Here is a 24,976-nt window from a genome sequence, read left to right on the forward strand (position 1 = left end):
ACTCAGGTGAGACCAGGAGCACGTTTCAGACAGTGGGAGCCTGGCCTGAGGATGCGTCCTGACACCTGGGGACACGTCCACGGTTGACATCTGTGTCTGTCAGCTCTCAAACAAGTGCAGAGAGAGGTGGTTGCCCAGGGGACCTCGGCACCACCACTGTGTGATCAGTGCGTTTTTTATTTGAAAGGTAGAAACAGATCTGTGTGCTGGTTCACCCCCGCAGTGCCCACAACAGCTGGGGCCAGGCCAAAGCCAGGAGCCCGAAAGTGCATTCAGTTCTCCCACATGGGTGGTAGGGACCCAAGCACGCAGGGTGCACACCGGCAGGAGGCTGGAACCGGACACACAGTGGCCTGGACTTGAACCAGGACCCTGATGTGAGACGTGAGCACCCCAATGGCACCTATTCTGCTGTGGATCTGAAACCACACCCACCAGGTGGCCACATTGACTCACTGCAGAAAAGCATCTATTGGGCACCAGCTGTATGCCCAGAGTTCCGGTATGTGAAACGTTTTGTCCACAGCCATAGCTGGAAGTTGGAGACGCATTGGCCACCTTTTCTGCTCAGCCTGGGGGGCCCCATCTGGCTCCACCAGCTTCGCCGCGGCCCCAGCAGCCCCAGAGCAGGGCCAGCTGTCCAGGGATTCCGGCCCACACTGGCCTGCCTGTGGGAAGCTCTGTGGCAGTCAGCCTGGCCCCAGGTGTTTGCTCCGCGAGTCATTACCTCAGCATGCCGTTAGGGCCCTGTGTCCTGCTCTTGTTCTGAAGGGAAAGCGACCCGGGAGGCTTGAGACTGAGCCGTGGCTGAAGCTCAGATGCAGACGTGTGGACGTCAGATGCTGTTGGAGAGGCGGCAGCCCAGAGAGGAGTGTGAACGTGCCCACGTCCTCTCGCGGCAGGCTCTGTCTGCTCCGGCCAGCTGGCGCCGGGAGTGCCTGCCTGTCCCCAGAATTAGGAATGATCCCGGTCACCCTCTCTTGCCTACCGGGCCAGGCGTACAGCCAAGGGGGCAGTCCATGGCAGTGCGCAGGTGCGTGACCTCTGACCCCAGGCAGGCAGGGGAGGGCCTCTGGTTGTTTGCAGGGAAGAGGGGAGCCACTGGGCTTGGGCCCGAGTGCCCTCGAGCGTCCGCCCCAGCTGTGCCTCAGGAAGGTCTTTATGAGCACTGGCCTCACCTGCTCCCCGCCCCTCCTCCGCCCTCTGGCTCTCTGGGAGCTGGGGGCCAGCTTGTTTCAGAGCTGCGAGTTTTCACTTGTCCTATTGTCTCGTGTCTGTTGCAGGACCCAGACAGACATCAGACACTCAGTGTCAGCACACAAGGCTGTTGGTCTTGCGCTGTCACCCCTCGGCCTCACCTCCCGCAGAGAGGACACGGCTCACTCTGTTGGCCCCGGGCCTTGGGAACCAACGGGGCAAGGCAGGACCCAGGAAGGGCAGAATGGGAGCCCATCACAGGCACAGGAGTGCCTCTGCCTCCCCACCCCGCACAGTTGTGTGTGGTCTGTAGGCGGCCGTCCTCTGGGGCTCCCCACCGGCCGTGCGTGTGAGGTCCCTAAGCCAGGCCATGCGGCTCAGCTCTGGGCAGAACGGGCCATGGGAGAGAGCCTGAGGACACCCCTGGGTGCAGCCAGAACGGAGGACAAGAGAAAGAACCAAGCACACGGCGAGGGTACTTTCCAATAATTTTTTTGATTTTAATATCAATTGAAGTTTTAAAAAATACAGAGGTGTTTGACACGGAGTAGCACCATCGTGCAGGACGCACGGTTCCTGCGCCCAGCCCCGCACGGGCCTTGCTTCTGGGCGGGGCGTTGGACTCACACCAGTTAGTTTCCTGCCTCTGCCTGGACCCGGAGGTCTGGCAGGAAGACAATAAATAAATAGAACACCCAGCTTTTGTTTTGCAGTCTGCCCAGTTCAGGTCTCTTGGAGAGCGGGGGGCGAGTGGGCGTGGGGGCCGTCGCCATCAGTGCAGAGTCCGAGGGTGGCTGTGGTGGGAGCACTCGGGTCCTTTGGCTGTTCAGAGCTTGGCTTTTACAAGAAGCAGACGGGCCCTATGTCCACCCCGAATTCCTGCTCAGGCCCTCCGATGTCCATGGGCGCGATGTCGGTGATGGGCAGGCGCGAGGTCTTCTGGGACCGGTACTCGATGACAGTCTTGCCCCACTTACCGGTGTGTTTCTGGGGAGAAGAGAACAGGCCGCTCAGGAGGGGTCTCTGGCACCAGCAGCCCCCGCCCCCGGGCCCAAGCCACTCAGGTACCACCTCCTGCCTGGCCTGCCAACAACCCTCCCCCCCGACTTCCAGCTCCTGTGCTTGGCAGCTGGGCCCTGCCCCCTCGGCAAGGAGCCCATCCTGGCTCTGCCTCGGGCAAGACCACACGCCGGGCAGGGTCTGACTCCCCTGGGGCCAGGGGTGTAGACAGTCGCATTTCTGCAGCCTGCATCAGATCAGCCTAGTGCTCGGGGACCGTCGCCTGCCGCGCAGCCCCACTCACCGTGCAGCCATCCTGCAGCACGGTGTAGGTGAACCTGCTGTTGCCCTCGGCCCGGATCTCCACGTCGTTGGAGCCCTGCAGGAGCAGGGCCTTCTTGAGGTTGCCGGTGGCTTCATCCAGGTAGGCCACGCTGTTCTTGCAGTGGTAGGTGATGTTCTGGGAGCCCTCAGTGGACAGCAGGCGCAGGAAGGTCATCTGGACATTGGCAGTGTTGGGAGGCAGGCTGCTGTCTCCATAGCTGAACTGCAGGGCGAGAGCAGGGGAATGAGGCCTGGCGGCCACAGTCACCAAGCCCAGGGGCCACGGCCACTGCCCGCTCTGCCGGTGGGGTGCGGCGGGGGGCTGGGCTCTGCTTCCAGGGAGTGGGGCAAGCTCAGAGGGCTCTTGAAAGTCAGGTTTTGTGGAAATAAACTCCTCCTGCTCCTCCCTTCCTCTCAAGCCCAGGAGAAAAGTGGAGGGAAAGGTGGGGCCAGCACCAGAGCCTCGCAGGAGAGAAGGGCTTGAGGAGCCAGCCGAGCCCCACACTCACGTGGAAGCCGCCGTTGATGGTCTCCCCAAACCACACGTGCTGCTGCTTCTGGCTCTTGCTGCTCCACCAGTTCTTCTTGGGCACGGCGGCCGGGTTGGGGTAGACGCAGGTCTCACCAGTCTCCATGTTGCAGAAAACCTTCATGGCATCCAAGGTGCAGCCTTGGTTGGGGTCTATCCAGTAGTCACCTGCAGGGGAGAGGCAGCACCCAACAGGGCTCAGCCAGGCACAGCAGCAATGCCTGCCCGAGAGGGCCAGGGGAACGAGGGCAGGGAACAGGACACGGAGGGGCACAGGAGGGCAGGGATCCACCCTGGGGTCACTTCAGCCGCGAAGCAGCCAGGGCCTGGCTCTGCCCTGCACTGAGGCTGTCCCCTCCTGGCTGTGGGAGGGAGCAGGACAACCCCGTGTCCCAGCCGGGCCTCAGGCTCACCGCTCTTCCACTCGGGGTGGCAGAGCTGCAGGTCCCGGCAGGTGCGAGCGGGGTTCTTGCGTGAGCCCTCAGGGCTGCGGATGCTCTCGATCTGGTTGTTGAGGGACTTGAGCGTGGCGTCCACGTCCGCGTCGTGCTGCCGCAGGGCGCCAGCCGCCTCGTCGGCCCGCATGTACTGCATGGGGTCGGGGCCCTTCTCTCTCTGGCCTAGGCCAGCAAAGGCGGACATGTCGATGCCAGGGCCGGGGGGTCCTGGAGGGCCAGGGGGTCCGGGATTTCCAGGAGGACCCTAAAGCAGAAGCAAGCCGGTCAGCAGGCGCCCAGGACTGAGCAAATGGGCTCCCTCCGGGGCCCCTCCTGTTTCCCTGCACCACGGAGGGCCCCCGGGACAAAGGCAGCTGCTCCAGAAGCAGCCCTGAGCCCCACAGGACACCCCAGACACAGGCGAGGGGTCGGAATACTCACAGCAGGGCCAGTTTCGCCTGAACGTCCGCGGGGACCGGGGGGCCCGATGGGTCCTGGGATTCCATTGGCGCCATCTTTGCCAGAGGGACCGACAGGGCCAGGGGGACCCTGCAGGGGAGGGCAGGCAGTGAGAGAGCGGCTGCCCCAGCCCCATGGCTGCACTGTGAGATTCCCCAGGCAGCAAGGCCCGGAGCCGGCAGGAGAGCTCCGTGCTGCCCTCCCTCCTGATCTCCCCTGGCCGGTGGGGCTCCGCGTGATTTTCCAGCCACGGTCAGTCCCCAGGGCTTCCGACCCCAGAGCAGTGGGAACACCAGCCCCTCGGGAAGGGTCTCACCCTGGGGCCAGACGGACCAGCAGGACCAGCAGCACCTTGGTCTCCAGAAGGGCCCTGTGCAGAGGGGCATGGCAGAGCACGGAGGTCAGCAGGGAGGCGGAGGCGGGCCTGTCCACCCCACTCCCACCTCCGGCCCCTGGAAGACCCAGAAATGTGTCAGGACGATGCCCAGCTGCCCCCGCAGCAGGGGCCTCGAGTAGGCTCTGAGCAGCAAGGCCCTGGGGGCCGTGTGCAGGTGGCGACACTCACGGGTGGGCCGGGCAGGCCCTGCAGGCCTGTGAAGCCACGGTGTCCCTTCAGTCCCCTCTCGCCGGGCTCTCCAGATTCTCCTTTGTCACCACGGGGGCCTTGTGGGCCCTGGGAACGAGACAGACACGGACTGGGTCAGGGCGACACAGGACAGGTGCCAGTCAGTCCCACAGGCCCTGCTGCCCCCCAGGCTTGTCCCTGTTGGAATCATTCCAGGACACTGGACACTCACTGGGATTCCCCGGGCTCCAGCCGGTCCTGAGGGGCCCATGGGGCCTTGTGCACCCTGTGAGGAGGCAGAGAAAGACAGCAGGGTCAGAGAGGACCAGGGCAGAGCGCCTGGCCCAGGGACTGCCTCCAGGCTGCTTGCCGCACTGCTGAGCTAAGAGTACTCACAGCTTCCCCTCGGTCTCCCTGCTTGCCAGTCGGGCCTGCGGGGCCAGGAGAGCCAGGAGGTCCAGGGGCTCCGGGAGCACCCACAGCACCGGTCTCACCACGGTCACCCTGTGGGAAGACAGGTCTCAGACTCCAAGATGGATGTTCCAGAAGAGGCAGAATCAAAAGTCCTGCTGGCCTCAGAGGAGACCGTGACCCCAGAGCTCACCTTGACTCCAGCTGCACCGTCTCTGCCAGGGGGTCCGTCGGCACCGGGGCTTCCCTGGGTGGGGGGACGAGAGGCCCTTAGTGCTCACCACCATGCCACCCTCGCCGGGTCAGGGCCACTCCAGGGCAGGTCCCAGGACTCACCTCTCGTCCAGGTTCACCTGCAGGGCCTGTCAAGCCGGGAGGACCCACAGGGCCAGGAGGACCTCGGTCTCCAGATGCACCTGGTGCTCCTTGCTTGCCGGGCTCACCCTGAGGAGACACAGGAGAAGGAGGGCACTGGTGAGCACCACTGGGGACAGAGACACTCCCTGCAGTGTAGGCTTCCTGCTAGGCTGGGACTGGGAACCCTCACTTACCGACGGGCCAGGCAGGCCAGGGAATCCTCTCTCACCACGCTGCCCAGGCAGACCCACGATGCCCCGCTGACCAGCCAGACCTTGGGGACCTGGGGGGCCGTCGGCACCCTATAAGAAGAAGCGAGACAAGAGCTGAGTGCCGCTGTCCGGCATCCCACAGCCCCCTGCTCTCCGGCACCTGGTGAGGGACTTACGGAGGGACCGCTGTCTCCAGGCTCTCCCTTCTCGCCAGGGGGTCCGGCAGGACCTTGGAGGCCGGGGTCTCCAGCTCGGCCAGCAGGGCCGCTGTCTCCTCGCGCTCCTTTGGGACCGTCTTTTCCAGAAGGACCAGGGGGGCCGGGGGGCCCAGGGTTGCCCTGGAGGAGCAAGTGCAGGAAGTGAGAACTCAGCAGATCGGTGTTCCTGGGGATAGCAGCTTCCCACCCCAGTGCAGGACTGTGCCTCTGTGACTGCGGGGGTGGCTGGCCCTGGCCTCCCCAGCCCCTGCATGCATGCCTTTTTCCCTGCACGCGTTCCTACACCCCTGCCCCAGCCCTGCTCTGCATGTGGAGGTGGCCACAAGGGCCCTTGTGCAGGCTCCTGGGCCAGCTGAGAAGGCTATGCCTGGGTGAAGGTGATCACAGAGCCCCTGCTGCCCGCTGAGCCCCAGGCCTGAAGCTCAGGCCCAGCCGTCTCTGGGTTGCTGTCTGTGGTCAGTCAGCTTCTCCTCCCAGGGGTGGCAGTGGGCAGGGAATAAGGAGGGACCCAGCCGAGGGCATCACTTACGTTGGAGCCAGGGGGTCCGACGCGGCCAGCAGCTCCAGGGAATCCGGTGGCTCCCTGTGTGTGGAGAGAGGGGCCCCTGAATGCCCCTGGGGAGGGACTTGCAGGGGCAGCAGGGGAAGGGGGCCAGCCTCTGGGCCTCACTCACCGGGGGGCCTTGGGCACCGCGGGCTCCTTTAGGACCGGTCACTCCAGTAGGACCCTGGGAGGGAAAGGCGGCAGTGAGGGCAGTGGCCCGGGAGGCCAGGTGTTCAGAGACATTTCTGAAGGAAACGGTTTGGGAGGCTGCCTCGTGCCTGTGCAGCTCCCGTCCAGGGGGAGCCTGTCTTGCCGTGGCCCCCTGCTCACTGGGCCCCCACCCAGGACAACGAAGCCCTTCTGTGACACGGCATGGGGTGTCCCCCAGCCTCCTCACCACTCTGCTGGTCCAGCTGCTGGGCCTCCCCCTCCCACCTGGGAGCCCCTGCCTTGTGGAGCAGTGCTGGGGTGGGAGGAGCACCCACCTGAGGCCCCGGTGCTCCGGAGGGGCCCTGAGGGCCAGGGGCGCCCGCATCGCCTTTCTGGCCGGCTTCTCCTTGCTCTCCCTTGGCACCAGGCTGGCCGTCAGCACCCTGGAACCCACGGGCACAGTGAGGCAGAGAGCAGAGGACTCCAGGTCTTCCCAAAGCATGGGAGATGGCGCATGTGTGAGCATGTGTGTGTGTGCACACGTGTGTGCATGGGCCTGCACAGGTATCTGAGACAGGGTTGTCAAACCAGCATGGGGTGCCAGGGGAGGGGCAGAGCCCAGGGCCTGGAGCTACAACAGGAGCGGGGAGGGAGGGACACTCACAGGTGGTCCAGCGAATCCAGCAGGTCCGGGAGGACCAGTCTCTCCACGTTCACCCTGTGAGAAGAGGGCCCGGGTGAGCTCAGGCCCCTGCTAGTCCTGACCAAAGCCCCTCCTGGTCAGGAGCTCTGTGGGCCCAAGTCTCCTCCCGCCTGCACCGCGGTTGCTGGGACGTCTCCCCCTTCCAGTCTGCTCCCACCAGCCGCCTCTGAGATACTCACCGGCGCCCCACGAGCACCAGCACTTCCTGCAGGGACCAGGAGGCCCAACTTCTCCCTGTGCATGGGGAGTCAGAGTGAGACCGGGGCCTCTGAGACCCAGGCGCATGCAGGGGCCACTCTCCCCACGCTGTGCTGAACACATGCCCACTGCACAACCCACAGCCACGTCTCAGTCCTGAGCAGACCCCAGCCCTCACTCCCTGAGCCCCAGGTAGGCAGAAGGCCAACAGCTGAATGGGAGGAAAACGCCACTGCATGGCAGGAGATGAGATGACGTCCACTCACCCTTCTCACCATTGGGCACCGGCCGGGCCAGGGAGGGCCGATGGGACCAGTCAGACCCTGAGAGGGGGGACAGCGGCGTGAGGGAAGCAGGGGCCAGGCCTCAGCAGAGAATGGGCCCTGCCCAGTGGACCCAGGGCACCCACTCAGCCCTCTGGCCTGTCACAGGAAGTCCCATCCAGCGACACAGCCCAGGGACCCTCCACACCCCCACCCGCTCTCCAGCCGTCCTCCCTGCTCTCGTGCAGGGTCCATCCACTCCAGTACCCAGGGGTCCTGTGGCCAAAGTCACTCACTCGTCCACCGTCCTTTCCGGGGGCTCCCTCGGGGCCTTTCTCACCAACATCGCCCTGCGAGAGAAGAAGCCGGCAGCCTCAGGGGCCACTCCAGGTACCTCTGTGCCAGCTCAGGCCACCCTGGAGGGGGCCCTAGTGCTCAGATGCCGCCCGAGGGCTTGGCTGAAGCCTCAGGGGTGAGGTGATGGGCGGCAGGGGGAGGGTGCCACTGGGAGGCTTTGAGGTCTCCAGGGGCAGGGACAGGAACACGGTGGCAAGAAGCACAAGAACTGGCACTCACCCTGTCTCCCTTGGGCCCTGCGATGCCCGCTGCTCCCCTCTCTCCAGGCATCCCCTGCAGACCTGGGGGGCCCTGAGCCCCAGGAGGGCCAGCAGGACCAGATGCACCCTGGGGTGGGAGGCAAGAAGGGGGTCTGTGGTGGGCAGTGCCTCTCCAGGGTCCCACACCCTCCCCCCTGCTCCATCTCCCACTCCCTCCCTACCCCCAGGGAGGCCTCTGCAGGCCTCAGCCTCACTTACTTTGGGGCCATCAGTGCCAGGGGTGCCAGGCAGGCCACGGGCGCCCTGGAGGCCCTGGGCACCTGGGGAGCCACGTTCACCTGGGAATCCGCGTTCACCCTGCAGCCAGGGCCAAGGATGATCAGACAAGAGCAGTGGCAGGGTGTGTGTGCTGGGGGCGGGGGTAGGAGCAGGGAGGCAGGTGGACAGGCCGCGGTGCTGGGATGGTGCTGGCAGAACTGCACGGGGACAGCACAGGCCTGAGGAACACTCACACCCTGGGACCCACAAGGCCGGGGGCACCAGCTTCACCGGGAACACCCTGGAGAAAAGGAGGACACAGGTGTGAGAGGACAAAGGCTTCCAGCCTCAGATGGTGAACATCCCCTCCTGGGGGCCCCTCCAGCCTCCAGCTGCAAAGAGCCTCCACTCACCTGGTCACCTGGTTTTCCACCTTCACCTGGGGGGCCGGGGGGGCCAGGGAGTCCCTGGAAGGCAGAGTGATGAGAGTCAAAAGCGGAACAACCTTCTTGCGCTAGCCCTGAGAGCCAGGGGATGCAGGGAGGTGTGGGCCCCAGAGGCCCCGTGAGGGCAGGGACTGGACAGACAGCCTGGCTAGGCCACCTACCTGGAACCCAGAAGGCCCAGGAGCACCCCTGCTCGCCACGCTCACCAGCAGGTCCCTGCAGAGGAGAGAACAAGGCAAGTGAGCCATGCTCTGAGCACCAAGACAGGCCTGGGGGAGGCAACAGGTGGCAGGAGAGCTCACAGGTGCCCCCAGCCCCCAAGGGGGGTCCACCTAGCCCAGCCCAGTCCACAGCTGCCAGATCTGTTACTGGGTGGCCCCGAGCCCCTGCCCACAGGCGGCTACTTACAGCAGGGCCGGGAGGTCCTGCAGCTCCTGTCTCACCATCTTTGCCAGGAAGACCCTAGAGGGAAGAGAAAAAGGTGGCATCGTGACAAGCATCTTTTCAGCTCTGCAATCTCTGTGACTCCAGCTGAGCTCCGTGTCCACCCTCCCGTCTCTCTCTGCAGAGGAGCCTGCCCCATGCCCTAGGTGGACCCTGCAGGGCTCCCGACGTGGGCTATGGCAGGACATGCCTAGGGCATAGCCATCAACAAGCAGGGTCAGGGGAGGGACACTCACTCTTAGGCCAGGAGCGCCAGGAAGTCCCTTCTCACCAGCTTTGCCAGGTTCACCCTGCAGAAGAAGACATGAGCTTGTGGTGAGGAGCAGCTGAGGGCCGTCCCAAGCAGGACAGAGGGGCTGGTGCCAGCTCTGCTCTGGCGTACACTGGCGGCAGCCGCTGGGCACTGCCCACAGACATCATGGCTGCAGCACCTTAGGGTCCCAGGTGCCACCAGATCTCTCCGGGCCTGCAGGACAGTGAGGCCAGGGTACCCAGGGAAACCCCTCTGCCGGGTCTCTCAGGTCTGCAGCCCCCTCCCCGAGGGGCACAGCTACAGTCAGCACCACATGGCAGGGAGAAATGAACACGCTACTACTTACATTGGCACCTTTGGGGCCAGGGAAGCCCATGACGCCAGGCTGCCCACGCGCCCCTTGAGGACCGGGGGGTCCGGGGCGACCATCTTCACCAGGAGCTCCCTGAAAGAGAGGATCCCACTCAGGACACAGACACTGATCACACCTGCCCAAACGTGTCCTTTCAGTGCCCACTGTGGGCAGACTCGGGAGTAGGCAGGGGCCATAGCATCTAGCACCCAGGGCTGACCATGCACAAGCCACTCCATGACAGGTGTTGTTGGGCATCCAGGTGCCCAGAACATCCACCAGGAGATACCCAGATGATACCTCAGAGCTCACGAGGCCCAGCACCCCCCAGCTCTCCTACCCACCTACCTGCCCCAGGACTTACCGAAGGACCGACTTTGCCTTGGGGACCAGCGTCTCCAGGGCGGCCAGTGAGACCCTTTGTTCAGAGTAGGAGAGAGGTGGTGTCAGGAGAGCCCTGAGGTGGGAAGGACCCATAGGAAGGGTGCCAGGGGCTGTTGGGGTGTGTGGGGGGGTCTTACCCGGGCTCCAGGAAGGCCAGGTTCTCCAGGGCGTCCGGGGTCACCATTGGCTCCTTTGGGGCCAGCAAGGCCACTGGGCCCTCGTTCTCCAGGGGCTCCCTACCCAAGAGGAGGAGGGAGTCAGGGCACGCCGCGTATCAGGGATGCTGTGTGGAGCTCAGTCCCTCTTCCCCACTCACCTTGGGCCCTGCCAGACCATCCTGACCTGGGAAACCTCGGTTGCCAGGAGCACCCTAGAAAAAGTGGGGGAGGAGGTGGTGGTGAGAGCGGCCCAGACAAAGCAGCCACAAAGCAGCAGCCAGGCCTGCAAGACTGATAGGCGACCTGGTGGGCCTGGCGCATCTCTCTGGGAGGGGCTCCGATGACTGCTCCATGTCGGCCATGACAGGGACATGGATGAGCACGAGCGGACCCCAGGGTGGTGGGTGCAGAGCAGTCACATGTCACAGCAAGGGGACAATCCAGAGCACAACCAGGCGTGTCCCCTCCATCCTCATCCACTCACTCTCTCTCCAGGGGGACCAGCAGGCCCAGCACCGCCGGGTTCTCCACGAGCGCCTCTTTTGCCTTCTTCTCCAGCGGGACCAGGGGCTCCCTGGGGACCTGCCGGGCCCTGGGGACAAACACATGGGAGAGACAAGGTGACTTTCCACCTGGCCCTGTGGCAAGCACTGGACAGCAGGAGAGAGAGGGGCCCCAGCAGCTGTGTGAGGGCAGGGGCTTGAGGGTGAGGGGCTCAGGGTGGGAGCAGGAGCTGTCCACGCTGGGGACTGGGAATGAGGGGCCTGCAGGCACCCACTGTGGACAGCAGGGTTGTGGGAGTGGCAGCAGGAGCAGGAGCAGGAGCTGGGTCAGGCCTTCTCCCAGTGCAGCCTGAGAGGGCCCAGGCTGGTGGGTGGGGGAGGCAGGGGCACATGCTCACCGGTTCTCCCTTGGGACCTTGTTCTCCTTTGAAGCCAGCAATGCCAGGTTCACCCTGAGAGAGAGAACGAATGAGGCAGGGCCTCACTCTGGGGCCCCGCGCCAGAAGCCAGGTGGTGGGGCTGACCCGACAGGGCTCACGGGGGCTGGCTCTGGGCTCTCACCGTCTGGCCTTTGGGGCCCAGGGGCCCAGTTGCACCTTGAGGGCCAGGAGGACCACGAGGCCCAGGGAAGCCAGGAGCACCAGCGATGCCAGGAGCACCCTGCGCAGGAGCAGAGGGGCGGTGGTCAGGGGTCAGGAGAGGGCATGGGGGGCGGGCGGGGAGAGGGCAGGGCGAGGACGGCACTCACAGCAGACCCTTTGGCTCCGGGAATTCCGTCTGTTCCGGGATTGCCCTGAAAGAGGAGACGGGGCCGTCATCACGTGAGCACCAGGCCTCCTACCTCCATCCCAGCGCCATCCCTACTGTACATGTGAGTGCCCAGAGGGAGCCACGGCCAGAGACCAGGGCAGGCGCTGGGCTAGGGTGAAGGCCACAGACTCCCACCTCCAGGACAACGAGCAGCTGTACTTACAGAAGCCCCGGCAGGCCCGGGGGACCCAGGAGTGCCAGGTTCACCACGAGGACCCTGGGCGCCTTCGGGGCCGCGAGCCCCTGTGGGGCCAGCTTCACCCTGGGGAGAGGTGGGGAAGGTGGCATGAAGAGAGGAGTGGACACTGGCCTCGAGGGGTCCACACAGCCCCGAAAGCCGAGCTGACATGCGGCCTGTCCCTCGTCCCCAGCTGACTGAGCTGTGGGCCCAGCGCCTTCTCCGCTCCACACAGCGCCCCCAGCTCCAGGGCCGGGCAGCCTGGCCAGAGCCTCCTGTTGCTGTGTGTAAGGAAGTGAGGCTCCTGGAAGTGAACTCTCAGTCCCCTCCACCGGGCACTGCCTGCGCCTGCAGCGCCCAAGCAGCCCCTCCCCCAAACGCCTCGGCTCTGACTCTCCTTTTTCCTGAAAGTTCCAACTGCTGAGCTCTGAGCTCTAGACGGGGTCCCCAGGGAGGGCTGCTGACCTGGAGAGAGGGCAGGGCCAGCTCAGGTTTCCTCCGAGAGCCTCGGCTTCACGGCTGTGATTACGTTTTCCTGAGGTCGGGCCCCTCACCTTCCGCTGCCCCTCTTCACAATGGGTCCCCTTCACCCGGCTCACAGGGCCTCAGACACTGTCTGGTTGCCGTGGAAACCCCCAGGAGGGGCAGAGCCATCTGATGCCAGTGACATCGAGGCCTCTTGTTCACTCCTGGAACCCTCCCGGGCACGGGGCCTCTGCGGCCTCGGCATCCCCGGGGGTCTGCGGGAACGGGCTGGGCCCAGCCTCTGTCGAGAGACTGCACCGGCCCCGGCCCCTGCTACCCCTCCCAGCCTGCAGCCGACCCCCCATCTCTGCTGTCTTCCTGTGCCTTCCTTCCGTCCACCTCTGGACCTTTCAGCAGCAGTGGGCAGAGTGGGGGTGGGGAGAGACTCCTTGGACAGAGGGGCTTGGCAAGGTTGTGGGGAGGGGACACGCACCTTGGCCCCAGGAGCACCAGGGAAGCCAGGACCACCAGCGGGACCGACAGGACCCTGCAGAGGGGAGGGTAGAAAGGTGAGCAGCAGTCCTGGATGGGGTCTCTGCAGCCCCTGCCACCTTCCCCCTGCAGCCACCTTGGCCTGCAGCCCCTGGAGGAAGCTCAGCCTGGCTGTGGCGCCACACCTCCCCCCTCCCTCCCCCCTTCCCCAGTGACGTGAGCATCTGCTGCGGTCACTGCAGCCTCAATGAGCTGCCTGATGGTCCCTGCTGGGTGTGACAGGGACTCACCGGAGGCCCGGCGGGTCCTGGCTGGCCGTCGTTGCCCCGAGCACCCTGTGAGGAGAAGGGAGCAGCACTGTGAGCATCGCGCTAGCCCGCCCCACCCACCCTGTGGGCACCGCGTGGTGTCCCTGCTGAGCGCGGGGCCGGGAGGCATAGGGGTCTGCCCGCCGGGTAGCCAGAACAACAGCCTTGCTCCTCTCTCACACGAAGCTCAGGTCGGGTGCCGAGCGCTCCATCACCCACAACCGTCCTGTTAGACGGCGAGTCTCCCTAACCTGGAGGCCCCAAGGGACAGGATGGAAACACAGTGGCCGCAGCAGCGCAGCCCCTCTCCAGACAACCTGCGCTGAGGCAGGCTGCCTCCCTGGCCCAGGATCACAGGCCCAGCCACAGCCCAAGGCAAGGCCCTTTCCTCCCCAGCAGGACTGGGCCCAGCTTTGTGCTCAGCACCTGGATGACTCGCAGTCCAGGAGCCCCTGGGCTGGGTGAGCTGGGCCTTTCCATGGTGAGCCCCCTGCCCACCCCTGCCTCTCCTCAGAGGCTGAAGGAGGAGGCCGCGCACTCCACCTGCCCCTGGCTCTGGGTCGTTCCTGTAAGCGAGACGCCAGGCTGGCATGCACAGGAGCATTACAAATCCCAACAGGAGCTGTGGCACTGGCAGAGCTAGGAACCGTGACCCTGGGAGACCTGGGCTCCTTCTTCAGGGGCCAGGGCAGAGGGAAGCCCCCCCAGTCCCCAGCCCAGCCTTGACTCTGGGCTCACAGGAGAGCCGGCAGGGGCCTCGGGCCCCGAGCGTGGAAGAGGCACCTGCGCAGCTCGGGAGGCTGCCGGGGGACCACAGGGCTGAGGCCTGGAGGGCACAGGCAAGAGGAAGGCCACACCGCCAGCCTCCTGTGCTGGACCCTACACACAGCCAGCCCAACCAGCAGGAGTGCCACGAAGCAGGACCCACCCCCCGGCCCAGCCACTGTGACTGGAGCCACCACTGGCCGCGGCCACATCCCACTCACCTGCCAGCACCCTCCAACCCTCACACAAAGGGAGCCCGGGGCAGGGCCCTGCAGCAGCCCCGGCAACAAGGGCTCCAGGCACAGCTGAGGGGCTGCCCGGCACGCAAATGTACCATATGGCGGCCAACAGGATCCATGAGTGGAACGGCTCTCGGGGGGGTCAGAGCTGCATCCCCACTGGCTGCCAACCCCCTCGCGCCCACTTCCCAACATTGACCAGGGCACCTGGCCATGGGCTCTGTGACCTTCCGTGCTTCAATGTCTTCTTCCACAGTGAGAAGACCAGAACCTGCCTCATGGGATGATGGGGGAGGCACCACCAGCAGCGGGGGCTGAGGCAAGACTGTGAAGTCTGCTGGGTGCCCAAGAACCCCAGTGTCCAGCTGCACTGACAGGGTGAGGGGCTGGCTGGGACCCGCAGGGCAAGCACCCTCGAGTGAGCTCTGGGTGCAGGGGTTCTGCACGCCTCACAGTGGCTATGACGGCCACAGCGAGTGAACTAGGCACCCTTCAACTACTTACCGCAGCACCAGCGGGGCCAGTCCGTCCTCTCTCACCAGGGAGGCCACGGGGACCCTGGAACAACATCGGGACAGCCCAGGCGTAAGCTGGCTCCGCGGCAGTCAGCGTGGGAAGTGCAACCTGCCCCTTCCCCAGGCCTGGTGCTCTGGGGGCTGCTCCTGCAGAGCCATGTCCCCCCCACCTCTTGCTCCTTGCAGGAGATTGAAATGTTGAGAAGAAACATCTCAGCATCACGGCACACGGTGTGTGACCAGGAGCACGCGCAGCAAACAGCCCACCTAGCCCCTCATTTTGCAGCTGCCCTGCCTACAGGGAGGTGGTATCTGATCACAGTCTGGGGCCACACTCACCATGGGGCCTGGAGAGCCGTTCTCACCAGGGGAGCCACTCTCACCCTGCAAAGGAAGGGCACGAGGTCAGGGTGGCCGCCTGCCACACACTCCCAGGAAGCTGTGGAAAGTTCTGCCACGCCCAGCGGCAGCTCCAGGGGCACCTGCCATCCACCCGCCTGCCCGCTCACCTTCACGCCCGGAGCGCCAGCTTCTCCCTTTGCTCCGTCCAGCCCTGGGTAGCCCTGTGGAACAGGAGAAAGCACGGTCACGCTCCAGGAACACAAACAGGAGGGTTACAGACCCCAGCACACCTCACCAGGTACTTACTCTGTGACCTTTGACACCAGGAAGGCCTGGGGTTCCCGGGAAGCCACGGGCGCCCTGCAACCCACAGAGAAAGCAGTCAGAGCACAGGGGAACAGGAGCGGGGACCCCAGCACTCTCACAGTCTTTGGGTCAGATGCAGGCCTCGCCTCCCTGAGCCTCCTTAACTTGTGCAAAGTGGACACAGTCACCTCCCACCCTCCTTCGTGGGCCTGTGTGGGGGTTGACCCCAAACACGACCTCAGCACAACGTTCTAGTCTCGCTGCGCGTCACAGGGGGCTTGCCCGAACGTGACCTATGTAGGTCAGAAGGCTCTTGGGGACCCTCCTAGAAGACCCTGGGGGCTGCAGTGGGCAGGGCTTACCTGAGGGCCGGGAAGGCCCCTTTCACCAGATTTTCCAGGTTTTCCAGCTTCGCCCTGGGGACAGAGAGAAGCCTCAGGCTCTGGGTGGCACTATACAGGGAGCACGCACCTGACAGCAGCCCGCTGGCCGCCTGCCACTGGCTTCCTGCACACCACAGCTCCTGCAGCCAGGATTTGTTCCTCTGACTCGGGCATGGCGTCCCGCTCCCCTGGGAGCTCCCTTTCTCCTCTGCTGGGCCCTCTCCCAGCCCCCAGAGCCCTGCTGTCTGTGTAGTGACTCACAGAGGTGGCTCGAGCCTTCTGCCTCTTGGTTTCCTTTGCATCCTCTGCAGACACCTGACTCGGGCTGCTGCTCCCTCACTACGAGGGTCACGCCAGTAGTTGGCTCCTTGTTTTTTCTCCTCTGTGTCTCTCTGCTTGGCTTTTCCCTCTCCCATTTCTCAGTTCTGTTTCCCTTCCTGGGGCTCATGCAGCCACAGGGAACTTGTGAGCCGAGTGCCAAGTAGAGACACAGGACTGCTCCCCCACACCATGCACACCCTCTCGTGCCCGACCAGTTACTCACATCGTCACCAGGCTTGCCAGGAGGGCCAGGGGGGCCGCGGGGACCCATGGGACCCTGCAGACAAAGCAGCAGATGTCAGAGGTGCAGACTCCACGGGCAGAGCTTCAGGACCTGCTTTTGGATGCCAGTCACCCAAAACTCCCGGCACAGTCATGACAGAGTTGCCAAAGCCAAGAAGTGACATCTGCACTTCCTTGGATGGTCCCAGGGGTCTTTCATCAAGGCTCTGGGGAGAGGGATGGGGCCCCTGCCAGAACTCACAGAGACGCCGGGCTCGCCAGGCTCCCCAGGGTTGCCTTGAAATCCTTGTGGTCCCTAAGAAGTCAAGAGAAAACACTATGTTGACCCCGCAAACCTCCAAGCCACCACAGAGTGTGGTGAGCACAGGGGCCACCCCCAGAGGGAGAACCAGTACTTACAGGGGCACCAGCAGGCCCAGGAGGCCCTCGAGGTCCCATGGGGCCCTGCATGGGGAGAAAGACATGAGGTTCACCGGACACACCCTCCAGCAGCCCCTGGGGTGCCACTTTTGCCCAGGGAGAGGACCAGGGGCCACCAGTGCCACTCCTTCTCATTTCCCACCCTCACAGCAGGCAGTCTTCAGGGACAGACAAGCCGGCCCTGGTTTCTCCTTCACTAATGCCTGCATTCTGTTTAGTCGGGGCTGCAGGGCTGAGGGTTCCCACAGAAGTCTCGTGTACACGGGCGAGCAGTTGACACTGCTCTTCAGACTCTGGTCCGGCAGCCGCTCCCACCCCGGTCTTCTCAGCCACTCCAGCACGTCATCCATGCTGGTGCCGCCACCATCACAGCCCAGATGCTTGGACTAACTACAGGGCAGCTGCTCCAGGCCAGGACCTGCACGGCAGCGGGTACGCACCGTCACGCGGGCTGCAGAGAACAGGCGTTTTTCCTTACCATCGGGCCTTGCATCACTCCCATCTGGGCGCCTCCAGCCTTCTCATCAAATCCTCCAGCCATTTGGGCAGCAAAGTTCTGAAAATGAACCCCCCAACATCAAGGGGCTGCGAGGCCTGGGTCGCCTCCACTTGGACAAGGAAACTACATCTGGACAGAAGGGCTCCGACTGCTGGAGGCTAACCCAGCACCGATCAGAATCACGAGGGATGCCCGAAATGCAGCTTGGGGAATGCCGGATTACAGTGGTGAAACCACTTCCCTGGAAGAGCAAGTCTTGACTGCACGCGTATCAGTTCCCGGCAGTCCATTCTATAAAATTCCTTCTATGTTCTAAATACTACATCGGTTACTTCACGTGTGTTGAGAGACACAACCAGCACACCCCTGTTAAAGGCGTCCTTTGCTCTTCAAGACTGCAATCAACATCTGGAATTATTCCAGCAGGGGATGTAGTGAGCTCTTTTAAGTTTCAGCAGTCTTGGAAACGGCAAGCCGGCACGAACCGGGCAAGGCTGTCGTTAGCTGGTTGGTTTGATTCCAGAGGCGACCGCAGCCACACACCTTCCCTCAGTGGGGCTCTTTCATAAGACTCAGTGCTTGCTTGGAATGCACTTGGCAAGGACCAAGAATGAGTATCTTCCAAGGACAGTGGTCACCCTTCCTCCAGAGAAACACAAGTGCTCAGTCAGCCTTTCCCCTACCCCCAGCCCCAAGAGCCACCACATGGCTCAGACGCTAGGAGATACCCAGTGTGTGAAACAGGGGCCCTGGGCATCACGTCTTCTGGCCTGTGTGTGATCCCACTAAACGCCAGACGTTGCCAGCAGCCCTGGGAGCCAGCCACGTGAGGGTGGGTAGCAACTTGGAACCACACTTCTGAAGGGACAGCCTGAAGGAGGGGAAGTGAGGACACTTACTCCACCAAGGCCAGGGGGGCCAGGAGGTCCAGGGGGCCCAGGGGGGCCTGGATTTCCAGGGGTCCCAGGCTCTCCATCTCGGCCACGAGGTCCAGGGGCACCCTTGGAAGCAAGAGAGAAGAGCATCAATGTGATGGAGTGTTTCTTCAAGGATCACCTATCCCAGGCTGCTCCTACAGAGGTGGTTGGGGGGGGGGGGAGTTGGAGGACCCAGGGGGCCTGCAGGGTCAGGCAGTGTCCCTCTCTACTCACCTTTTCGCCTTTGTCACCACGGTCACCTCTGGGTCCTTGTTCACCTGCAGGTCCCTAAAGGTGGAGAAGGAGGTGAGGGGATAGCAGGGCCAGGATCCTGCATGGCAGCAGCTCGGACGCAGGGCAACCTATGGGGCAGGGACTCCTCCCTCTCTCACCTGAGGCCCAGGGGGTCCTTTAGGTCCTACGATCTGTAAGAGACACCAGGGAGACAAATGAGGGGAGAGTCAAGGAAATGATGCCCACCGGAGCAGGAGGTGCAGCAGTGTGGGCACAACCTCTACTCACATCCTTAATGTCTCCAGGTTCTCCTTTCTGCCCCTGAAATGTGAAACGTGCAGGCTGAAGCTCAGTGAACACACTTAGCCCCCAGCACGAAGCCCAGCAAGCAGGAGCCCCCAACACAGCTGTCAAGAGAACTGCAGGCCAGCTCTGTGAGGCACAGCTGCTAAAGAAGGAAATGCAAAGAGCAAAACGGAGAGAGGAGAGGCGAGGCGAGGAGGGGAGAAAACAAGCCCTTACCTTTGGTCCTGGTTTCCCTGTGAGGGAAGAGACAGAGAGAGAGATGGTCAGATTCGTGCAATGGTTAAGAACAGTTCTTGACATTCAAACACTCTGATGGGGGTCAAACAAAGGAGAGGCCACAACCAAGGAAGGGGGCAGCGTCCAGTCATTCTGCTGACCCCCAAGGGGTCAGGGTCACTGTGCCCTGCAGTTACTGAGAGGTGCCCCAGGCTTTGTTATCCAGAAGGCAGGTGGCATGCAAACAAAGAGCTAGAGTGGCAACAGGAAAACACAGAGCTCAAGACTGTCAGCCAGCAAGAGAGACAGAGAGCAGGGGAGCCAGCCCCTCATCTCCCAGGGTGAGGAGCCCCTCTCAAGTCCCACCCCCATACCCCAGCAGGGTCAGGAGCTGAGAGGTCTGGCGTTAGAGCTGGCTCTCCTCAGAGCAAGCACTCACAACAGAGGGCACAGGGCTACCAAGAGCACGACAGCCAGTGCACCCCAGATTAATGCTCCCCTGCCCCCCAACAGCAGCGGCACACCACACAGGCGTGGACGCTTCACTGGCATGAAAGGAGCCAGTGCCAGCGAAGGGTCAAGGAAAGGCCACTTCTCACATCCCTGTCCTAGCCCCATCACCACCCTCCATCACTCATGGTCCCAAAACTGCTTGTGCATTGGTGGCTGCCCTCGAGGGAAGTAACAGCAAAGAGACTGCTGCCACCCACGTCCATCCTGGGAGGAGGGCCCGCCCTTGCCTCTCCAGTAGCTGTCTTCTACAGAGACGGGGCATGGGCAGCAGAGGGGGATTAGCACACGTCTTGGCCAGACTGAGCATCTGGTCTCCATGCCAGCTCCAGCCATTTGCACAGGCGAGTCCATAGAGGGGGCTTCTGTGGGTCTTGGAAGCCCGTTTTTGGAGGCACGGGAAGGGGCTGTCTCAGGCCCGAGCTGCTTAAGTGAGAAGTGACCTTTCCTTCCTGTCCCAGCCTCGAGGGCCCATGGATCCCCAGCACCTCTGCCTTGCAGGGTGACCAGCATCCATGGGGGAGACGCAAGTAATTTATTTATGTTGCACAGGAGATAAATAAATTACGACCACTGGCAGTGGCGAGGTCGGTAGGGCAGACGGGGCAGCACTCTCCGAAGGGGATCTCGGGGCTCAGGCAGTCCTTGGTGTCTTCACATATTATGTCGTCGCACAGGACAGTCCCCGTGTCACAGACACAGATCCGGCAGGGCTCCGGCTTCCACACATCCTTATCATTATACCTCTGCCCCTCCTGCACACAGCTGCCAGCCTCCTCTGCACCAAGCAGGGGCAAGGGGAGGGGGCAGTGTGTGGAGGGCAGGGTGGGGGGAGAGGCCAGGGAGAAAAAGAGAAAGAGGTATGGTCAACTCTACAGCATTCAGATGCTGAAGAATGTAGGCTCCGTCATCCAACAGGAGGAACCAACAAGCTATTTCTCCAAACATCTTTCATTCTCCAAGGTGCTTGACAAACAAGTACTAGGTGCCTGGCCCTGTGCTGCCCCTGCACAAGGTAAGTCTGGACCCCAGAAGGTGGGGAGCTGCGGTTTTACTCTCCCCCCACCCCACAGAGCCTGGTGGAGACAGGGATGGGGCCCAAGCTGACACTGGGCAGATCTCTGAGGCTGTGAGCACAGAGCAGAGGGAGAAAACTGGGAGACCCCAGCCTCTTGCAGACAGGGCTTTTATCTGCTGAAATTATGGGATTTGCTAAACAACTGCGGGCTAAAATTCAGAAGGAATGTCGAAAAGTCCACCCACAGAAGTTTGGAACTATAAGCACTCAAGCTCCAAAAAACAGAGTCCAGGTAGGGCCTGTGGAGGGCAGCCTTTAAGCCCCATTAGGGTTAGGACCACTTCGGGGCAGGGCTGACTTCCAGCAGCTCGCCCTGGAGAGGAGTCCAGAGACGGCTCCCCAGGCTGGGGGCAGGAGGCGCTGAATGCCTGGCCTGGGCTGAGACCGCCCTCCCAGGCCTGCCTCTTCCAAGAATGCGAGCAGGAGAGACACTGGTCCCTCCCACAGCGCAGCGAATGAAACGTGTGCGGAGAGCTGCGCTGCGCAGCGCCCGCACCACGTGCTGGGGAGCGCCCTGAGCTGTTTTTCTCGTCAAATCCCCAAAGCCGAGGTGGCAGCCAGGGCTGAATAATGGGAAGGAGCCACAATTTGGGAGGCGGGGAAAGGCAGGGACCTGCCCCTGCTCCTCCAGGAGGGTGAAAATCCCAGACAAATGTTCCTCTTTGTTTCCACCAGGAAAACACACACCTGGCCGGTGGGCACGGGCATGGCCGGGAGATCCCAGCGGAATACAAAGCTGTGGGACCCGGGGCTGCAACAACTATAGGTGTGGACGCTGGCGGCCACGTCGAGTGTTGGGAGGCAGCATCCCGAGCGTTCTAAGGAAGAGCCCACCTCTGCCAAGGCGGCCCCGGGGAGAAAGGGGTGCTGTACACCCCGCTGGGCACGGGCGCAGGGGTTAAGGGCAGCACCGAGTGAGAGTGACGGCTGCGGCTCCTGCCCAGTTGGCCCAGACACTGGGAGAGCGCAAAATGGATTAAACGTCCCAGAAAGGAGCCAGCCGGTAACCAGATCCGCTGGGTGTGGACACAGGAGCCCCGCGCGGTCACCAATGCCGCCGGACGCCGCGCAGACGCAGCCCGCGCCCGATCCGGTTCCCGGGCCCCCACGAGGCACAAGTGACTCTTTGTGGCCGCCAATTAAAAAGCGGCCTCTTTCGGGGAACTGTTGGCTTCGCTGCTGCGCTGCGCGGGGCCGGGGCACAGGGGGGCTTTGTGGGAGAGGTCGGGGTCCGGGGCGCCCACCGGGCCTCGCCTCTCATGAATGGGGCTTTTCTCGAGCGCACACAGAGCCTGATTCACAGGTCTCTGCGAAGAACCGGTTAAGTAAACACGGGCAGCGTCTCGGCCCCATCTGGAAGCCATCGCTGCCAACCTCGCGGGCCAGCAGCCTCACAAAGGGAGATTGAGGCCTCTCCCAGCCCGGCACGCTCGGAGCCGAGGGCTGCGGGAGGAGATGTGGGTCAAAGACGCCGCAGCCAAACTCCAGGAAGGCGGGAGAGGGCGGGGCTCTGGGTCCCGGACCTGCGCGGCGTCCTCGCCCGTGCCACATCTCCGGTCTGTGGCCTGGGGCCGGTGGAGGCACCCGGGCGGTGAACCAGCCCGCCGGGGTACGGAGTCGCCACCCGGGGAGGAGGAGTGTCTCGAAGGTTGGGGCCCAAGAACCTGTGGAATTCGATCTCGCCGGGATCGCTATGAGAGCACCTCGGGTTCTACCCTAATGGATGGTTGGGGATTTGTTTTAGCGCCCAGCTACTTCTATCTCCCTCCAAGGCAGGGTGCAGTTGAGACAGCTTCGTGGGTGTGTACTTGCAAATTTGGGACCGAAACAGAATCAGCCTGGACCCAGGCGATGTGCAGACACCCTGCATTCCCTCACAGGCCCTCAGCGCCCTCCAAGGCAACCTGGTCTACCCCGCCGGAGTCAGCTGCCCTAAGGCACCGGCAAGCCCACGGCATCCCAAACTGTCTCTGGAAATGGCCGGTGGAGGGGGAAAGGACAGGAGCCTCCTCCACAAAGGGACCTCAATCACCCCTTGAAAGTTCCACCTGCGATGGACTGAGATCTGTAACACATGCAGAGGGAGCTGGAATCCTGGCCTCGGAAACGTGCCAAACACGTGGAAAAAGCCTCTCCACCTAATACACTTTCCAGGCTCCGTTTGGGCTGAATGTGATCCCAGACAGACACCGACCAAAGGAGGTGCAGAGAGGTGCGGCCCGGACCGCCTTCGGCCCAAGCCACTCCATACCCTCTCTGTCTGAATCGGTTTCTCTGAGTCTCTGTGCCCAGCCCTACCCCATCCCTGCAGACTGGCTCCGTGCATCCCTGAAACTGAAAAGTAACTCATTGTAGTACCTCCGGAGAAATGGGGGGAGGGGGCGCTACCAGAGCCTTTCTAAAGCCCGCGGTCAGGTTGGAACCTTACAGCCGCCTCCCCAGGAAATGTCCGGACCCCTAACCAGCAGGGAGGCAGAGGACAGCTGGGTAAGAGTGGGGCTGCAGCCGCAGCAGGGGGCCGGGGGTGGGGGTGAGGGGTAGAGAGGCACCCGGGACCCAGGAGCCTCTCTCACGTCTTCCTTTGTGGCCTCGGGTTTCGGCCACCGGTGTGGGAGCGCCAGTCCCCTTTGTCCACCTCCCCTCTGAACCCCCAGCCTCTGACCCCCTGGCAGGCTAGAAGTCAGCCCTCTGGCATGAGGGCACTCCCACTTAGACTAAGTTGGAACTCAGCGCTGGCGAGGCGCATTGTGCGCTAGTGCGCCCAACTATCCAAGCTGAAGGAAAAGGGCGCGTGTGACGCCTGTGCGCAAACCTCTCCAACCCAGCACTGGAGTTCAAGATTCCTGGGCAGTCCCGGGACCTGTGAACGCCTCTGACGCCGACCCGCACGGAGGGCGCGGGACCCCTCACTCCAGACCCAGCTTGACTAGCGCCCGCACTTCCTGTGCCCGAGACTCCGTGAGCTGCGCGCCCGGGACCTGCGAGCTCCCGAGAGGCAGGGCCGGGACGGCGGGGGACGGAGGGAAAGGGTAGGGGCCGGCGGGCGACTTACGGACATCCTGGCCCTGACACCGAAGGGCAGCGGCGACGAGCAGCGTCAGCAGCACCAGGGTCTGGGGCGCCCCGAGGCGGATCATGGCTCTCCGCGGGCCTGGAGAGCCGGGCCGGCGGAGCGCAGCGGGGCGGCAGGGGCTCGGCGCGGGTCCGGGTCTCTACCGCGCCCTCATGCAGGAGGCCTGGGAGCAGGAGGAGGAAGCGGGAGTCCCGGCAGCCCAGCGGCGCTCTGCGTCTCCGGCCCTGCGGCGCCCGTTATATGCGCCGGCCCCTCGAGAGGCTGGCGCACTCGCCCAAACCGCGGGCCGCCCCCGGTCCCCCGCCGGGCTGTAACCTGAGACCCCGCCCCCGGAGCCCGCACCTGCCCGGCCAGGCCCCCTCCCCGCGAGCCGCGCGTCCCGCCCCCCACCCCTAGGGTGCCGAGTGGCCTGATCGGGCGGGACACGGAGGCCCCCGGGCCCCCCGGCTGCGGCGCTGCCCCCTCCGGCCGCTGGCGAGAAGGGGGGCTCCGGCCCCTCCCCTCTGAGTTCTGCCGGAGCAGGAGGGGAGGGGGTGACTGAGGAGGGCAGGCCCCGAGCCCCAGCAGAGGACGGAAAGCTCTGGCGGGCAGGAGGGAAGGAGGCCGCGGGGGGAGGCGGGCACCGTGCCGGGCGCCGGGCGAGTGGCAGGGGTGCCCTCGACGGGCTCTGGGCCCTGTGTCTTGGAGGCTGGGCGGCCGCGCCAGGCTGGGCAGTCGCCACGGCCTGCCTTCTAGCCCTTCTCGGTGCACCTGGCCGAGACCCACACCTGGAGGCCCTCGCCCTCCCACCCAGGCTACCAAAGGGCCTAAAGGGGGCCCCTCCGGAGTGGCTGGCACACAGAGGACCTGTGTCAAGGTGTGGGGGAGGGGCCGGGCCCGGGGCTGTCCAGACCCAGGCCCAGACGTGCTGTCTGCTCTTCCTGGCCGGCCTCCGGGAGTCAGAGGGGGAGTGCACTGCTCTCGGGGTGTTGCATCTTTGGAAGGCACGGTTGGTCACTGCCGCGGCCCTGGCCAAGGAGCCAGGAGGTCGCTCCAGCTGGAGCGAGTTCTGGGAGGGGGAGAGCTTAACTTCCCAGTTGGCCAGCCCTGGGCCTCCCGCCTCACCTCATCTTCCCTGGTGAGGCCCTCTCATACCCTTAGGTGCACTGCAGTGCCTCCGGCAAGGGCTCCGCCAGGCCTTTCTCTTGGTGCCTGGGGTCTCCTTTGATACCTGGGAGAAGTCCCCAGACCTTCCTCCTGAGCCAGTTTCCAAAGGAACTTCAGGCAAAATGAAACTCAGAACTGGGTCTGACTCAGCCTGATGCCCCTCCACAGCAGCTGGCCCTCCTTGGCTTCCTTGGCCCAGTGTGTGGGCTCTGGGAACCGGCTGTCACCACCACACAGGCCTCACCTTCCTGGAGGGGCTCTGGGCTCCCACGGCGCCCACCGCCTGGTG

At 63.7% G+C, this 24,976-nt stretch overlaps 1 protein-coding gene across 1 annotated transcript; it reads right to left on the reverse strand.

Annotated features, from left to right (window-relative positions):
- Nucleotides 1–1,728: 1,728 nt before the first annotated feature.
- On the reverse strand, nt 1,729–23,605 carry COL2A1 (collagen type II alpha 1 chain). The gene is given in 56 exon segments (XM_062195541.1): nt 1,729–2,184; nt 2,501–2,743; nt 3,030–3,217; nt 3,463–3,751; nt 3,928–4,035; nt 4,262–4,315; nt 4,511–4,618; nt 4,743–4,796; nt 4,907–5,014; nt 5,115–5,168; nt 5,258–5,365; nt 5,473–5,580; nt 5,667–5,828; nt 6,238–6,291; nt 6,383–6,436; nt 6,738–6,845; nt 7,067–7,120; nt 7,285–7,317; nt 7,319–7,373; nt 7,589–7,626; nt 7,863–7,916; nt 8,143–8,250; nt 8,382–8,480; nt 8,638–8,682; nt 8,795–8,848; nt 8,989–9,015; nt 9,017–9,043; nt 9,236–9,289; nt 9,508–9,561; nt 9,871–9,969; nt 10,241–10,294; nt 10,398–10,496; nt 10,577–10,630; nt 10,903–11,010; nt 11,320–11,373; nt 11,483–11,581; nt 11,670–11,714; nt 11,895–11,993; nt 12,868–12,921; nt 13,157–13,201; nt 14,683–14,736; nt 15,033–15,077; nt 15,203–15,256; nt 15,342–15,395; nt 15,704–15,757; nt 16,269–16,322; nt 16,530–16,583; nt 16,688–16,732; nt 17,187–17,264; nt 18,107–18,208; nt 18,359–18,412; nt 18,517–18,549; nt 18,647–18,679; nt 18,881–18,897; nt 19,962–20,168; nt 23,521–23,605. Coding segments are annotated over 56 exon segments (4,482 nt in total). The 3' UTR covers nt 1,729–2,037.
- Between the last annotated feature and the right edge of the window lie 1,371 nt (nt 23,606–24,976).

Source organism: Lepus europaeus, chromosome 6, assembly GCF_033115175.1.
Source record: "Lepus europaeus isolate LE1 chromosome 6, mLepTim1.pri, whole genome shotgun sequence".
In the NCBI taxonomy this organism is placed as follows: Eukaryota; Metazoa; Chordata; class Mammalia; order Lagomorpha; family Leporidae; genus Lepus; species Lepus europaeus.